Raw genomic sequence first — 18454 nt, 5'->3', positions numbered from 1 at the left:
AAGGAAATGGTCCAGTTTCATTCTTCTGCATGTGGCTGTCCAATTTTCCCAACACCATTTGTTGAAGAGACTGTCTTTTTTGCATTGGACATTCTTTCCTGCTTTGTCGAAGATGGGTTGACCATAGAGTTGAGGGTCCATTTCTAGGCTCTCTATTCTGTTCCATTGATCTATGTGTCTGTTTTTATGCCAGTACCATACTGTCTTGATGATGACAGCTTTGTAATAGAGCTTGAAGTCTGGAATTGTAATGCCGCCAGCTTTCCTTTTCTTTTTCAACATTCGCTGGCTATTCGGGGTCTTTTCTGGTTTCATACAAATTTTAGGATTATTTGTTCCATTTCTTTGAAAAAGGTGGATGGTATTTTGACAGGGATTGCATTGAATGTGTAGATTGCTCTAGGTGGCATTCACATCTTCACAATATTTGTTCTTCTAAACCATGAGCATGGAACGTTTTTCCATTTCTTTGTGTCTTCCTCAATTTCTTTCATGAGTATTTTATAGTTTTCTGAGTACAGATTCTTTGCCTCTTTGGTTAGGTTTATTTCTAGGTATTTTATGGTTTTGTGTGCAGTTGTAAATGGGATAGACTCCTTACTTTCTCTTTCTTCTGTCTTGTTGTTGGTATATAGGAATGCCCCTGATATCTGTACACTGATTTTATATCCTGGCACTTTACTGAATTCCTGTATGAGTTCTAACAGTTTTGGGGTGGAGTCTTTTGGGTTTTCCACATAAAGTATCATATCATCTGCAAAGAGTGAGAGTTTGACTTCTTCTATGCTGATTCAGATGCCTTTTATTTCTTTTTGTTGTCTGATTGCTGTGGCTAGGACTTCTAGTACTATGTTGAATAGCAGTGGTGATAGTGGACATCCCCGCCATGTTCCTGACCGTAGCGGGAAAGCCCTCAGTTTTTCTCCATTGAGAATGATATTTGCTGTGGGTTTTTCATAGATGGCTTTTATGATATCCCTATACTCTAAAGAGTTTTGATCAAGAGAGGATGCTGTACTTTGTCAAATGCTTTTTCTGCATCTATTGAGAGGATCCTATGGTTCTTGTTCTTTCTTTTATTAATGTATTATATCACATTGATTGATTTGTGGATGTTGAACCAACTTTGCAGCCCAGGATATATCCCACTTGGTTTTGGTGAATAATCCTTTTAATGTACTGTTGGATCCTATTGGCTAGTATTTTGATGAGAATTTTTGCATCCATGTTCATCAGGGATATTGGTCTGTAATTCTCCCTTTTGATGGAGTCTTTGGCTGGTTTTGGGATCAAGGTAATGGTGGCCTCATAAAATGAGTTTGGAAGTTTTCCTTGCATTTCTAATTTTTAGAACAGTTTCAGAAGAATAGGTATTAATTCTTCTTCAAATGTTTGGTCGAATCCCCCTGGGAAGCCATCTGGCCCTGGGCTCTTGTTTGTTGGGAGATTTTTATTTACTGCTTCAATTTCTTTAGTGCTTATAGGTCTGTTCAGGTTTTCTATTTCTTCCTGGTTCAGTTTTGGTAGTTGATACATCTCTAGGAATGCATCCATTTCTTCCAGATTATCTAATTTGCTGGCATATTGTTGCTCATAATATGTTCTTATAATTGTTTGCATTTCTTTGGTGTTGATTGTCATCTCTCCTCTTTCATTCATGATTTTATTTATTTGGGTCCTTTCTCTTCTCTTTTTGATAAGTTTGGCCGGTGGTTATCAATCTTATTAATCTTTCAGTGAACCAGCTCCTAGTTTTGTTGATCTGTTCTACTGTTCTTTTGGTTTCTACTTCATTGATTTCACTCTGATCTTTATTATTTCTCTTCTTCTGTTGGGTTTAGGCTTTATTTGCCATTCTTTCTCCAGCCTCTTTAGGTGTAGGGTTAGGTTGTGTATTTGAGACCTTTTTTGTTTCTTGAAAAAGGCTTGTATTGCTATATACTTTCTTCTTAGGACTGCCTTTGCTGCATCCCAAGGATTTTGAATGGTAGCGTTTTCATTTTCATTGGTTTCCATGAATTTTTTAAATTCTTCCTTAATTTCTTGGTTGACCTATTCATTCTTTAGTAGGATGCTCTTTAGCCTCCATGTATTTGAGTTCTTTCCGACTTTCCTCTTGTGATTGAGTTCTAGTTTCAAAGCATTGTGGTCTGAAAATATGCAGGGAATGATCCCAACCTTTTGGTACCAGTTGAGACCTGATTTGTGACCTAGGATGTGATCAGTTCTGGAGAATGTTCCATGACCAGTAGAGAAGAATGTGTATTCTGTCCTTTGGAATGGAATGTTCTCAATATGTCTGTGAAGTCCATTTGGTCCAGTGTGTCATTTAAAGTCTTTATTTCCTTTTTGATCTTTTGTTTAGATGATCTGTCCATTTCAGTAAGGGGGTGTTAAAGTACCTTACTATTTTTTTATTTTTGTTGACGTGTTTCTTTGCTTTTGTTGTTAATTGGCTTATATAATTGGCTACTCCCATGTTAGGGGCATAGATAGTTACAATTGTTAGATCTTCTTGTTGGATAGACCCTTTAAGTAGGATATAGTGTCCTTCATCTCTTATTCTTGTCTTTGTTTTAAAATCTAATTTGTCTGATATAAGGCTTGCTACTCCAGCTTTCTTTTAGTGTCCATTAGCATGGTAAATGGTTTTCCACCCCCTCACTCTCAATCTGGGGGTGTCTTTGGGTCTAAAATGAGTCTCTTGCAGACAGCATATTGATGTGTCTTGTGTTTTTTTTTCCAATCTGATAGCCTGTGTATTTTGATTGGGGCTTTTAGCCCATTTACATAAGGGTAACTATTGAAAGATATAAATTTAGTGCCATTGTATTTCCTGTAAGGTTACTGTTACTGTATATTGTCTGTGTTCCTTTCTGGTCTATGTTCCTTTTAGGCTCCTTCTTTGCTTAGAAGACCCCTTTCAATATTTCTTGGAGGGCTGGTTTCGTGTTTGCAAATTCTTTTAGGTTTTGTTTGTCCTGGAAGCTTTTTATCTCTCCTATTTTCAGTTAGAGCCTAGCTGAATGTAGTATTCTTGGCTGCATATTTTTCTCATTTAGTGCTCTGAATATATCATGCCAGTCCTTTCTGGCCTGCCACGTCTCTGTGGATAGGTCTCTTGTCAATCTAATGTTTCTACCATTGTAGATTACAGGTCACTTCTCCTGAGCTGCTTTCAGGGTTTTCTATTTGTCTCTGAGACTTGTAGGTTTTACTATTAGATGTTGGGGTGTTGACCTATTTTTATTGATTTTGAGGGGGTTCTCTGTGCCTCCTGGATTTTGGTGCTGGTTTCCTTCCCTAAATTAGGGAAGTTTTCTGCTGCAATTTGCTCCAATATACCTTCTGTCCCCCTCTCTCTTTCTTTTCTTCTGGAATCCCAATTATTCTAATGTTTCATCTTATGGTATCACTTGTCTCTCAAATTCTGCCCTTGTGATGCTGTAGTTGTTTATCTCTCTTTTTCTTAGCTTCTTTATTTTCCATCATTTGGTCTTCTATATCACTAATTGTCTCTTCTGCCTTATTTATCCTAGTAGTTAGAGCCTCTATTTTTGATTGCACCTCATTAATAGCCTTTTTGATTTCGACTTGATTAGAGTATAGTCTTTTTATTTCTCCAGAGAAGGTTTCTCTAATATCGTCCATGCTGTTTTCAAGCCCAGCTATTATCTTTAAAATCGTCATTCTGAACTCTAGTTCTGACTTCTTTCTAATGTCCATATTGATTAGGTCCCTAGCAGTCGGTACTGCCTCTTGTTCTTTTTTTTTGAGGTGTTTTTTTCTTCCTTGTCATTTTTTCCAGAGGAGAATAGATGAATGAGAAAACAAAATGCTAACAGGGTAACAACAACCCCAGAAAAATATACACTAAACAAATCAGAAGAGATCTCTGATCACTAGGAAGGTCCTTCATTGTCTCTGCACCTCAGTTTTCTATTATTTCTTAGTGCAGATTGATTATGATTGATAGATGAGAATATTTGAACATGGGACAAAAGGAAGAAGTGGGAAAGGATGAATGAACCACTAGCTCACAAAGAGGACAATACATAAACATTGAGATGTGTTGAATTTATAACTGATACACATTGAAATAGGCATTGAAAATATTTATTCAAAATATTTCAGTAGAGATAGTGACACTCATTTTCTACTTATGAAATTTCCATTCCTTTGCCTTTAGTTTTGTATCTAAATAGTGAGCCTTTTCATATTTTATTCAGCGCTTTTATTGATTACCAGGCATTGACCATAAAATTATCTCATTTTTTCAAACAAGCAGACAATACAAAACCCTCTGAGGTCAGTGCTATTACTATTCAGGTAAAGAAAGACTCTGAGGCAGAAAGAAGTTAAAGTGTCTGGTGTCCACCACTTGTGTATTTGTGAGCAACGCAATCTTTAGTGACTTACTTACAGGAAAAGGAAATGAATTTCTATCTCATAAAGCACTGCCCCTCATGAAATATCCTGTTAGACATGTTTCTTCTCCATATCTTTTCTCAAATTCCTAGATGCTGGATTGTCTCTCTTTCCTCCTTGAGCACTCTCTCACTCTCTAACTTTCTACCTTTACTGTTTTATTCCTAGTTCCAAATAGTTCTCTAGCTTTTCTTTAGGCCTCCTAATAATTTACTTTGAATGAACACTGATTACACCTGTTACCTTCCTATCCACAAGCTAGTCGGACATCTGCTTTTTAATAATGTGTCAATTACCTCCGTGTATTCTGAGGTTGATGAGTGACTATGTTTTAGGTCAATGGAACATCGTTCAAGCTACCAGGTTTCCCTCTCCTCAGAGAGTGGAGGATGGATTTTAATTACAAATAATGGTTTGCTGTAACTTGTTCAAAATCAAAAAATAAAAGTTGTTAAATCAAATGGTTATGGGATCCAAATATTTTAAGACTTTCTCTAAGACCTGAACTGACATCATATTACCGAATAATTCCAGTATGTATTACTAATTATTTCACTGATATATTATCATCCTTTATAAGTAAGCCCCTCCACAAGATGTCTGGTTTGCCTCCTGTTTTAACTGATTACCATCATTCAATTGAGTTATTTTTCTCTAAGTTGAATTTTTTATCTCAGACGTGTATTGACTGACAGATGATGTTGGACCTCATATATTACTAGGTGTAAGTCAAATAGTTATAAGAATTTTTTTGTGTGAAAAAAAATAAGGGTTTTCATCATGGGAATTCCTACCATTAGAAAGCTCCATATGCAAACCGTAGCAAGAAGTGTTCTCATTAACTTCATGAAAAACCAATACACATCAAATAAATTGATTTTTACATAGTTGTCAAAAGGCCTAATGTAAAATAAAAGAGGAAAATAAACATCAAATGCCTTAGAAAATACTCAATTAATTATTTCTTTGTCATACAAAATGTCTAGTTACGATAAAATGCACATTTTTTTTGAACACTGTTTTAAAAGCTAACTCAGTGTTATGTATCTTATATGTGTTTAAGTTGGGTAAAATATTTAGTCAGTGCTCTGATTGCTAGGACACTGGAAACCTTCTAAATGGTTCAAACATATTTAGTTATTCAAAAAATATTTATCGAATATCCACTACATGGCAGATGCAGGTTCTAAATGAGGAGGATAGTGACTTCTGGTCAATGTCTAACAACTGCCTCTCAGGGGGTGGAAGTGAGGGCTGCTCTGTAGAGTTGATCGTGTTCTAAGATGTGAAGTCTTTCAAATGGCCTGTTGCAAGCTATAGATGTGGGCTTTCTGAATGCAGAATTGAGAAGACACAAGCACAGCTGGCTCTTGAGAAGTGTATAGGCAGGCTCTGCACCGTGCTGCTGGGACCACAGCTTTTGTCTGCAGAGGAGACAGAGATCCCTGCTCTCCTGGGTGAGGGATGTGAGAGAATACAGACAATGAGCAATAAGCATGATTGATTTTTTAAATTATAAGGTCTTTTATAAATTAATAACTATTTTGTAAAGGAAGAGAAAACTAAAAGCCTTGGAAGTCTGGGGCTACTATAATTTTAGGTAGTGTCATTGGGGGAGGCCTTATTGGGGTGACATGTGGATATCTGGGAGAGGAGCGTGTCTGGTTTAAGAACCATCTAGTGTAAATGCACTAAGGCCTTAGCAGGAAAATCATGTTATTTGCAAAGAAAGACTTACTTGTTTCTTCCTTTCCAATACTCCTAAATGTATTTGTGTTTGTTCTGCTAGTGCCCTGGATAGAACCTCCAGTATAGTACTGAATAAACACAATGATAGCGAGCTTGTAACTGATTTTTGTTAAAATGATTTTTCAATGAACCAAGTATATTATGAAACAAATAAGGTTTTGCATCATTTGCATTGAAACGAATTGTATGTGTAAGCTATTATATCAAAATTGCCGGGAAAAGTAAGAGAGTGTTATAACGCTTTGTCATGACTATATTTATGGTCTTTGTATAGTAAGTTAAAAATGTTAAACATGACTTAATATTTTCTGAGTTTCTAGAAAGTGTTTTTTCTGATGAAATCATAAAACAATTTCTCTCTTATGCTTTTGTTCTGTCTTTTTCTGTCTCTTAATTTTATAAGAATCATTGTGGAAAAATTGGAATTTAAAAATATTTAAAAGAAGGAAATGAGGTCAGTCTCATAGTTACAGAGTGGAAAGACTGGCTAAAGGAAGGGAGATGCATGACAAAGGGATTGGAATATAAATGGAAAAAATATATATATATTCAAATATCCTCAGTATACTGCTGGCAATAGAAATATAAGCAATGAAATAAAACTCTAGTGAGACTATGTGGATATTCATAGATTTTCGAGGGGCCCTGGTTTTTGTTTAGTTGTTCTTCATTATGCCTCTAATTTATGACAACACTTTTTTTTTCATTTGCTTGAGAAAATACAATCTTCCTTGCCCTGTCCACGAAGGCTCGCTTGACTTGCTGGTTCCTTAGGCTGTAAATAAAGGGGTTCAGCATGGGGGCTACTGAGGTGTTTAGCACAGCAACTCCCTTGCTCAGAGACACTCTGTCTTTTGCTGCTGGATTAATGTACATGAAAATGCAGCTGCCATAGGAGATGGAGATGACAATCATGTGGGATGAACAGGTGGAAAAGGCCTTTGTCCTCTGACTAGCAGAAGGAATCCTCAAAATTGTTCTGATGATATATATGTAGGACAGAATTATTAATGCCAAGGTGAACAGTAGAGTAAACACAGCACAGGAAAAACCCACTATTTCTAAGAATTTTGTGTCTGAGCAAGAGAGCTGCAGCAGGGGAAAATAGTCACACGTGAAATGGTCTATAACATTGGACTTACAGTAATCAAGCTGTATGAACAGCATGAGTAATGGGAATATGATTAAGAATGAAGCCAACCAAGAAGCAAAGACAAGGAGTATGCACACTCTGGGATTCATGATGGTCATGTAATGCAGAGGTTTGCAGATGGCAATGTAACGGTCATAGGACATGGCAGCCAGGAGGTAAAATTCAGTGACTCCCAACAGAATGAAAAAAAATAACTGAGCCATACAATCATTAAAGGAAATGGTTTTATCCCCTGTAATCAGGGTGCCCAGGAACTTGGGTATGCTGACAGTTGTGAATGAAACCTCTAGCAAGGAGAAGTTTCTGAGGAAGAAATACATGGGAGTCTGGAGGTGGGAATCCAGCAGGGTAAGGGTGATAATGGTCAGGTTTCCAGTGATGCTGAGCATGTAGGTGATGAACAGAAAGACAAAGATCACCCCCTGAAGCTGTGGGTCATCTGATAATCCCAGGAGGATAAACTCTGTTATTTCTGTGTAGTTTCTCATTTTTTTCTTCTCTTGTGTAAACTTGAGGAAAAAACACAAACGGAAAGATTAGAGAAAGGGAATTACATATGGGTAGTGCCTGAATTAATATCTGGAAGTAAACAAATTTAATTTAATTTATTTTAGTTTAATTTAATTAATTTGGGAGATCTTTAAGCCAACTTGATAAAAGTAGGTAACATGTTTAAAGTTAGTTTTTACCATGTGGCACACTCTGTGTTTTACATAGAATATTTCTTCATAAAATCGTTATTTCACAGATTGGGAACTGAACCTAAAAATATTTAAAAAAATCTTATCCACATTATGTACCTTCATGAGAAGAACAGGAATTTTAACCTACTTTTTTCTGAATGTTTGATAACTGGAATAGAAATGCTTCCTGTTGATTCTTAAGAGTAATTCCCTGAAGGGTTCCCTTCCCATTGGGAAAATCTTTGTCCTTCTTCCAACCAGAAATTGTCTCATTTCCTCATTTCTGTCACATAATTCCCTGTATTATTACTTGGAGTATATGATGAAACAGCACATGAAATCCCTTTATATTTTTTTCCTGAATAATAATAACAGTAATAACATAATGTATTTTAAAGCAAAGCTGAATTTTTCTCAATAAACCAAACCAGTCCATTTTCATACCCCTCATTCTGTGCATTCTCATTAAATAGTGAAGGGTTCAATTTAGTGTCATGAGAGAAGTTTTGCAATATGATATTTAGTTTCAAGATGTGGAATTGTTGATTTTTGGTATATAATGCATCATAATGCTGTAAAATTTCTTGCTCTTTTTTCCCCTTACTTGCCTGAGTTCTCTTTTCACTTCACTGTTCAGCAAAAATATTGCTGTTGATTATTTAAGGCAAATTCCAACTGAGATGGATAGTGCCTACTGGGAAAGCATGTGAGAGTCACAAAAAAAATGAACATTTCTTTTGCTATTTCTCAGGGACTGGAGGAAACAGGCTGAACACTTACAAGAGAAACAGACATCACAATGACATATTTTGTAAACACACTTATGGCAATTCAAGTGTATGATGGATATTTCAATCATAAAATTCATTGTTCTCAATGAACAATCCTCTGTAATTAACACTGTGTGTACTCTTTGATCTGTAAATTATTTCTGTGATGTTTTTGGTAGAGTGATGAAAAATATATCCAAGACCGTAAAACATCATTTTGAGCTTTCCTTCCTAACTACTTATCCACGTTTCTTTTACCTAATCACACGAAACTTATGTCACAAGCTTTGTAGTCCCATTTGTCCCTTTCTTTTCTTTTTTTTTAAAGATTTATTTATTTATTTATTCATGAGAGACAGAGGAGGAGAGAGAGAGAGAGAAGCAGAGGGGGAAGCAGGCTCCCAAGGAGCAGGGAGCCCGATGCGGGACTCGATCCCAGGACCCTGGGATCATGACCTGAGCTGAAGGCAGACACATTTGTCCCTTTCTTTTCAATGAATTCTACTCTTTCATGGATATCTAATTGTTGAATCAAGTGTGTCATTCATTGAAAGTAAAAATTAACATATTCTATAAAGAGCTACTTACTATTGTGTTAAATAAAATAACTGGAAATGATTTTTAGGACACTTCTGCCATTCCATATGAATTTTGAAAAAAGAACAACATCATTCCCCAGATTGTCTAATTTAAAGAAACAAACAATTTTTAGAGGCCTACTAAAGATGAAGAGATTGTTTTCTTTATTTTTGTAATAATTAGAAGAAGTAGTAAAAAGCCCCATGATTCAACAATATAACTGGAAACTAACTTTATCATTCTGCATTCTCTCTTCTTAATTTAAAGAGAGAGAATTCTTTAATTCTGTGTGCTAAATTCTCTCTTCTTAAGTTAAAACTCCTTAAAGAAAGTTGTGAATACATATATGCAAGGAAATTTGCACCCATAAATTAGTACACAGTTTTCCAATTCTCTATCTTTCTCTCTCACTTGACACGCTTTTTCTTGGTTTCTAGATTTATATGTTAGGCTAATTTGTCAAAGAAGAGAACAGAGTATTGGCTTAATATGATATTTTGAATAACAGGTCAGTTTTGTAACAGCCACTAATTTTTTTTTTCTGCAATGATTCACTCCATTCCTGACTGTGTTTGTTGACAACTAATGTCATGCAAGAACTTCATGGTGACTGAGTACAAAAAAATCCCATGAAGAACCAATTTAGGTTTTTTTTCAGATTATTACTTTAGCAATGCCTCAGAGTGTTTGTAAAATTGGTTCAGAATCCTGTTTCCCTGAGTCCCCTGGAAAAAAAAATTACATTGTTTTTTTCCTAATAAAAAGGGGGAGTTTGAATTCCAAGTCAGATCAAAGCACCAACCAGTAGGAATAGGAATAATGAAGGAAAAGCAGTAATCATGTAAATTACTCTCAAAGTCTGTAGGTTTTCATAGAGATATTCTGCTTATATCCTGATTGTCTCAGTTTGTTAACTAGGTATCTATATTTGAGGATAATTTTTAACTTAAAAAAGGAAAGGAATTCTTAAAAAACATATGGCATCAGAACTTAATATTTATTTATAATGAATGATATTGGGGCAACTTGTGGGCTTTGCTTTCAAAGAGAAATGAATTAAAAATGCAACTCAGTCACATTATAGTATTGTGACTTTGGACAAGTTAATGTCTCTGAATTTTAGTTTTCCTTTCATTTAAAAATGGGAATAATATTTCATGGAATAATCATGAGGATTAATTAAAAAAAAAGTAAAATTAAATTATACAAAATTTGTATAAAATGTACTCCCAGACAGTGGTTTTTATTATCTTTATTTTCCCCAAAATAAAATCAATGAACACGTTTGAGGAATATAGCCCCACTTTAAGCACCAAAAATCATTTTTGAGGGTACTCATTTAAGAGACAAAGAAAGACTGTATGCACTTATCTCATTTACTCAGTATGAGTTATCTATGTTAATATGAAGAAACTGACAATGAAAGAGATTATCATAAACTAGATCAGACATCAGATGTTAGTTCATAGTAGAATTGGAATTCCTAACTCTTTCTGCCTGAAACCAGAGCATGTACTACTTATTAAACCTGTATTCAATGAGGAAGATCAAATTCAGAGACAATAATTTTCTGAAAATTAATAGAGGAATAAATTATTATGACAAACAGGAAATGTAACATGCTCATTTTTCATAATCCTTGATAAATACAGATAACATAACAAACCCAGATTATTCTATGTATTCCGATGAAAAGTTGAGTTAAGCAGTAATGAGTGCTGAGATTTTTCATTATCTTCAACTTTACAATCTTACCTCTATTTGTCACACAAATGACTGCGTCAGCTGGTTGAAATGATTAAAAAAAAGCAAATTGACAAATATTTCGGTTTTAGGTTAAGAGATTCAGTATTTTTAAAATCAGTCTTTCCCAATACATTGGAGTTACTTTATTTCTGTAGCTAATATTCTTTTACACATTTTCCTTTGCAGCTATGGGAGCAAAAATAGTGAAGAACAAGTCAGAGTTGGAGTTACTTTGGGCCTTTCTGGACAAAGATTCTATATGGATTTTCCCCTGCATAAGGCATATGTTTTATTTACCATACATCCCCATGTCTCACAACAAATACTCCAGTGAATCATGTACCAACAAGGGCCTAGAGGAAAATACACTAAGGATTATACAAATGTTATCCACAATTGCACCAATATTGGAAGGAGAAACTTTTGGGATAATGCCCAAAGAGATAGAAAGGGCATAAGAAGTAAGCCAAAAGCATATGGAATATTTTGCATATGATCTAAATGAGAAAATAACTAAATATGCAAAGCTTTTGGGAGAGGTTTCCTGAATTTCCTAAGTCAGGATTTCTCACGAATGGAGGCTCCCACTTCCTCTTTTGCTGAGTAAAATACTGGGACGACTTAATGTTATATGAAAACATTACATTTTTATCATATACTAAAATGTCTCCACAAAAGTGGCTCTCCAAGCTGGTGGTATCAAATAAATTATTCAGAAACACTGAATATAGAACAATAAAAAGAATGGGATAGAGTTCAGTGCTCAGTGATTTCCCATATAAAGGCAAGAAAAACTATGGATTAAATATTCATTGAACTCTTCAATCTTTTCCAAGAATCACTTGAAGTCATTCTCTTATCATAGTAATGGTGCTAATTCTTGAGAAACATCTACTACCCAGAAGGTCCCTTTCCATTTGAAAGATGTGCTCGGTTTAACCCCATAATTAATGGAAACATAAATTCTAGGAACTTGGCAGGATTTTACAATTCTGATTTCTTTCTGTTTCATATTAGAAATGACAAAAAAAGCAGTCTGTTGAATCAATCACTATTTTTTTCCTTCAACAAGTATCTTTTGAGGATCTGCTATCTTTAACTAGTATACAAAGACTGGATAAAATGGAATCAAAATAGATAAGATTTCCATTGCTACACGATTTCCAAAAAGTCAAGGTCAAGCAAATGAGAGAAAATGTGCTGAAAGTTATAAATAAAGTAACCTGTCTCTCAGTTCAGAACTTTTTTTAGTACACCAAGCCATTTTTTTAATCAGCAAATTTACTCCATTATACCAAGTAATATATACTATTGATCCATTATTTTTAGTCATTTTTCGAATATGAAATTATACAAAAGTGTACTTTAAACTTTTCCTGACTTTTTTGTTGCGTCACATGTTCATCAAAAGCTGCCACAAAATAGTGATTCTTTGTTAAATATTCTAAATTATTCTGATTCAACCACAGTATTTAATAAATTATGTGATCAAAGTAATTTGAGGGTGATGATCTAATTGTTCCTATCACAGCTCATCAGTATAACCAGCATATCTATAAAAAGAGCTATTTTAACAGATATCTTTAATTTCTATTAAAATTTTCATATATACATAAGTTTGTTACTTTCAGGGCTTAAAACGTCCAAAAATATTTTTAGTTTGATATATAAGTGCCTATAATATACAAGAATATCAATGGGAGGCAGTGTACCACAAGGATTTTTTTTAAATGGAGTTTTAGATCCAAGAGAGATAGGTTGAAATTCAAGCTTTGTTATCTATTCACGTTGGCAGATTAGAAAATTGTTAAAGGCCTTTCTTTCTTCATTTCTAAAATGGGTTTAACAATGCAAATTTTTAACAAATTAAATAAAACATAATATGTGGAAATCTCTGTTTCTGTAAGAAGGAGCCTTACAGAACCTGAGACAGATCAATATTCATGCAAAGAACATATAGAAATGTGAGATTAAACAGAAAAATAATGTGTTCTAAGACATATGACACATTCAATTTGCAGTACTTCATATAAGAAGTCAAAAGTCACCACTGGGGTCTAACAATAAGAAAAAGATGAACAGCCTGAAAAATCCACTGTTTTAGATCCTTAGAGTGGGCAAATCACTGCCCTCAAGATTGAAAATCAGACAGATAAACCCAAGAAGTGAAGGTTTCAGGGAGCAGAGGCTCATGAGCAGAAACTGCCATAGGGTCCAGTGCTAGAGTCGGAAAACCTGAAGTATAACTGACTATTTGTGGAGGCTCAGTGAGGAAACTCAGAGTTAAAAGCTCTGGGGGGACCAAGATATATGAGGCCTCCACCATATTGTGAGATTTACTTCCAAGAGCTCAACCAGATTCAGACGGGCAGTGTCAGAAAAATCACCGTGTGCTTCAGGGGAAGAGGAAAGGGACCATTTTGAAATCCATGAGAGTGGTGTGTTCTTAAGAGAGCCAGCCCTCACAGAAATATAGCTGACCAGAGCCTAACCTGCTGGGACACTAGAGAGCTTAACTGACCCCGGACAAGGCAATACCCAGCTCCACTATCCTCTAGCCTTCCATGTGGGAGAAGGGAAATACCCAACTCCAGCCCACTCTAACCTTCCTATTCTACTTAAGTGGGGAGAAAAAACTGAGAAACATATATGAAGTTCACAGCCCAGAGGCCTAGGCTCACTAAGAGACTGAGCCCTAACCGTAGGACTATAGAGTGCTTCCCTCTCCCTATGCCTGACCGTCCCATTTCTAAAGGTCTACGTGCTCTGGTTCTTTTACCCAGCGCATCCTGTCTGGGTGTCAAGAAAACAGTACAAGCAAAACAAAGGCAAAAAATTGTTTTTGAAGAGGCAGAGAATGATTTAGAACCAGACATGGCAGAGGTGTTAGAATGATAAGACTGGAAATTTGAAACAACTATGATTAATATGACAAGGGCTTCAGTGGATAAAGTAGATGGAATACAAGAACAGAAGGGAAAGATAAGCACAGTTACAATCCAAAAAACCCCAAGTGAACAAACAAAAAACCAAACACCACCATCACCAGCAACAAAAACAATCCTGGAGGAAATAAAGAATTCTTTGGACAGACAGAAATTAAATGTGTGTGTTGTCAGTATCAAGGCTTGAAGGAATTGTTAAAAGCAATGCTTTAAAAAGAAGGAAAATAATGTAGTTCACAAAGTCAGATCTACATAAAGTAAGGAAGAGTGCTGCGGAAAGAATAGTGCAGGTAAGATAAACAGAAATTGTTAACTTAGGGCACTTGACATCTTCCAGGTGATTGTGGGCTGCTGAGAACAAGAAGGATCCGGATGGCAAGATGTTACCTCAAGGACCTGAGTTCACACAGACAGAAACAGAGCGAGGAAGAGATCACAAACGTCATCAAAATAAGAAAGTGGGCAAAATCTGCTAATTGGGAATATCCGCATGGAAGTCTGAGAAGACACATCCTTGGAAAAGGTTTGAGAGGCCCCCAGAATTTTACGGACTGAAGTTGGACTGACTGGTGATGGTCTTCCTCGGCACAAACCCAGGTTTGCAAGACTGTGAGAGATGGTTGTTTTTTCAAGTATGTACGTATCAACACAAAGGTACAAGGAACATGAAGAAACAGACAAAAATGGTCCAATCAAAAAACAAAATCATCATCAGCAGACTCTAGAGAAATATAGGCACATCTGACAAATTCTTCAAAATAACTGTCATAAGATGCTCAATGAATCAGGAAAGTGGCATGTTTTATTGTTTTTGTTTCAAATCTTTAATAAGTATAAATATTTTTTAAAAAATGATAGAGAACATGGAAATTCTATAAAGAGTGCTACTCAATATCGTGATCACTATTTACCTTGTAATATGCACTAAATTTCACAAAATATAAAGCTCTACATTTAAAGTGCAAATTGCAACTACTTATTATTTCTAAGAACTGAATTTCATATAATTCCTATATTAATATAGGAACTCTAGTTTTTTTAAATGTTAAGAGATCACCAATGAACACCTTGAAAATACACAAGAAATCACACACTAGTTTTCAAACTACATTTGAAGTATGATGTGGTATTATATGTACCGTTTAAGGAATTTATTAACAGAATTAAAACTATTTTCTACATTGTGCTGTAGAGTATGTCTTATAGAAATACATTTCATTTCCACAAAATTTTGTAGGAGAAATAAAGTTTACCATATTTTAAAATCAGTCAATTAACAACGCATTGGAGAAACTTGGGTATAGAAGTGGAAGAAATGAGCTGGGAAAATATTTAATTAACTATAATGTGGCATATAAGAGACTATAGGAAGAAGCATACTGATAGAGATATTTAGGAATTTCAGGATTTTTCCTAGTTACTCTTTACAGTGTCCTCCCCCCCAGAAGAAATCTTTCATTTACTTGAAGAAAATACTACTTTATGGACCACATCTTTGAAGGCTTGTTTTACTTGCTGGTTTCTCAGAGTGTAAATGAAGGGGTTGAGCATGGGGGCAACAGAAGTATTGAGAATAGCTACTCCTTTTGTCAATGATGCCTTTTCTTTTGCAGAGGGATTAGCATACATAAATATACAGCTTCCACAAGAAATCTGTTCATGATGGTGGTGTAATGAAGGGGCTTGCAGATGGCAACATAAGGGTCATAAGACATGGCAGTTAAAATGTAAAATTCTGTCACCCCCATAAAAATAAGGAAGAAGAGTTGGGCTGCACAGGTGCTGTAGGAAATAGTCTTATCCCTGGTGATAATTGCCCCCAGAAATCTAGGAATACACACAATTGTAAATGAGATTTCTAAGAAAGAGAAGTTTCGGAGGAAGAAATACATTGGTGTCTGCAGATGAAGGTCCACCAAGGGTAGGGTGATGATCGTCAGGTTTCCAGTGACACTAACTAAGTATGTGATAAATAAGAATAGGAACATCACAGTCCGAAGACCAGGATCATCAGAGAGCCCTAGCAGCACAAACTCTGTGATCGCTGTGTGGGTCATTTCTCTCTCTCTCTCCTTTTCTTCTTTAAAGGTATTTAGGTGGCAAGAGAATTAAAGGGAGGACATGAAAGGTGTAATTCATGATAATCAATATCACCATCATTGATACAATTGTAAAATATATTCTATAGTCCATGCTGATCTTATTTTCTTTTGATCCTCTTGTTTGCCTTTGGTTGTAATACATATTTATGAGCTTTGCTTTATTTACCAGTTTTCTTATCTGAAATGTAGCAGGAAAAGTTTGTTAATCTTCATATAACTCACATTATTGAGAAATGATAAAATCAGTACTTCTTGCTTTGTCCAACTTATGTAAATCATTACATAATGTTTGAAAAATTTTTTAAATATGCCTTTTTCTTTCTTTTGTTAAGCATTTACTAGGTATACCACCACCTAAAAACAGAAATGAATGCTTTTAATTCCATCACAAGGTAAAAGTGAAAGAAAGCTAAAGTAACAACTTTTATACATCTTATGACACAAGAAATCAATTAATGATTTTCTTAGCAAATATATTATCAATTGTTTATTTTAATTATTAATTTTATTTTATACATTAATATTTTAGGGTGTAAGTTTCAAGATAGTATGAGAATGTTATATACATATTATATAATAGTATATTATGTACATATTTACTGTATAAAAGAGTTAATAGCCTTATTGTTTTTTATTTTTATTTTTTTAAGATTTTATTTATTTATTTGAGAGAGGGAGAGAATGAGAGATAGAGAGCATGAGAGGGAAGAGGGTCAGAGGGAGAAGCAGACTCCCTGCTGAGCAGGGAGCCCGATGTGGGACTCGATCCCGGGCCTCCAGGATCATGACCTGAGCCGAAGGCAGTCGCTTAACCAACTGAGCCACCCAGGTGCCCCTAGCCTTATTATTTTTTAAATAGAGAATATATTCACTTACTTGCTTGTTGTTTTTTCTTGTAATTCCATCAAAATCATTAATGTTTGATATCTTCTGTGACTTGCTAGAAATGTACATACAAAAAATATTTTATTTTTGAGCTTAAAGGGACATGCATCTTTTTTTTTATTTTACACTGAAGCACAAATTGGGAAAGTAACTACTTGCCTCAGATGTTAGCAGCTCTGTCACCCAGATTTTTGTCCAGTGCATTTTCCATTTGAACATTCTTCTTTCTGAGCTATTAGCTTTATGAAAAAAATTTGATTCTCTTGTAATTCTGCCTCACACTTATCTTTTATATGAGAATAGTGATCCATAAAGACATTTCAAAAACATACAGGAAAATGTTGTCTATTCGTACTGACATATTCAGGTAATTCCCAGCTGTGCTGGATATCCTGTGCTGTAGATTTTGGTTGTAAAATTTATGACAGTTACATCGTTTATATTTTAAGCAAATTTGTGCTGTGAAGAATAGAATGCAAATCATTGCTTCTCTGCCAGGCTCCAGCAAAGTTCACTCTAATCAAATTCTATTTGATTAGATTAGATTTCCTTTGATGGCTCAAAGGAAAACAGTTCAGGAAATAAAAATGAAGTGCCAGAAACCTTAAAAAATGTGGAAATAATACGATAGTCTTATTCGATAATGTTGATCTAAAATTTTAAGAAAGCACTATTTAAAGAGAGCACTGAGAGGGATATAACATCATTGGGGTATGAGTGCAGATACTTAAACTAGATTGGCCTTCCTCTGCTTGGACTTATAGCTCAAAATTTCCAAGTTTACTTGTTTTGACCTCAAAAGAAAGTTGTTCATTGATCTCCTGGGAACAAGGCCAAGTTTAGGCCCTATCTGTGCTATATTATGGACCATGAGGGAGTTCTGGAAGCCATCCTTGCATTTCTCAGTAGCCTTTTAACTCTTCTCTATAGTGAATCTCCCTTGAGAATGGTTGTGTTCACCTTTGTATCCCACAGAGGACCTAAAATGTTGACTTCTACAAGATGATTACTTCTATTAATCATCATTCCTTAATATTTTATGAGTAACAAAAAACTATTGTGAAACCTACTTTCTTATAAAAATAAACACAATCTATATTTAATCATCTGGAAATATAAGTTTTTCTAAATATATCCTTTTTGTTATTTATCCTTAGGCTTTGTTGGTGTTGAAGCATTGAGAAGCAGGGTTATTTCATAATTCTAAGTTAAATAATAACTATTACAAAGCACATATTGTGGTCACATTTTTAAAAAATACCAATACACATGTTCATTTAACCCTCATTACAAATAGCAATATTTAATTGCAGTGTAATTTGCCCATCTTATTTTTCAACTTGACCTTTATATTTATTTGTCATATCTTTAATATTCTAATGAGAAATATCACCAAATACTAATATTTTGTTTA

General features: G+C 34.9%; 1 protein-coding gene across 1 annotated transcript; it reads right to left on the bottom strand.

Annotated features, from left to right (window-relative positions):
- Positions 1 to 6855: 6855 nt before the first annotated feature.
- On the bottom strand, positions 6856 to 7818 carry LOC148163768 (olfactory receptor 6C1-like). Its single transcript, XM_088025723.1, has one exon. It carries the CDS (start codon positions 7816 to 7818, stop codon positions 6856 to 6858), a length of 963 nt encoding a protein of 320 aa, XP_087881849.1.
- Positions 7819 to 18454: the final 10636 nt, after the last annotated feature.

The sequence above is a fragment of the Eumetopias jubatus genome, unplaced genomic scaffold, assembly GCF_037043125.1.
Source record: "Eumetopias jubatus isolate StellerSeaLion01/CBP00866 unplaced genomic scaffold, mEumJub1_p1.0 scaffold_8, whole genome shotgun sequence".
Classification (NCBI taxonomy): domain Eukaryota; kingdom Metazoa; phylum Chordata; class Mammalia; order Carnivora; family Otariidae; genus Eumetopias; species Eumetopias jubatus.
The sequence above is the reverse complement of the archived record's forward strand: the minus strand, read 5'-3'. Positions and strand labels throughout refer to the sequence as shown.

Coding starts and splice junctions, on each gene's coding strand:
- LOC148163768 (XM_088025723.1), bottom strand. CDS start 7,818: ATGAGAAACTACACAGAAATAACAGAGTTTATCCTCCTGGGATTATCA.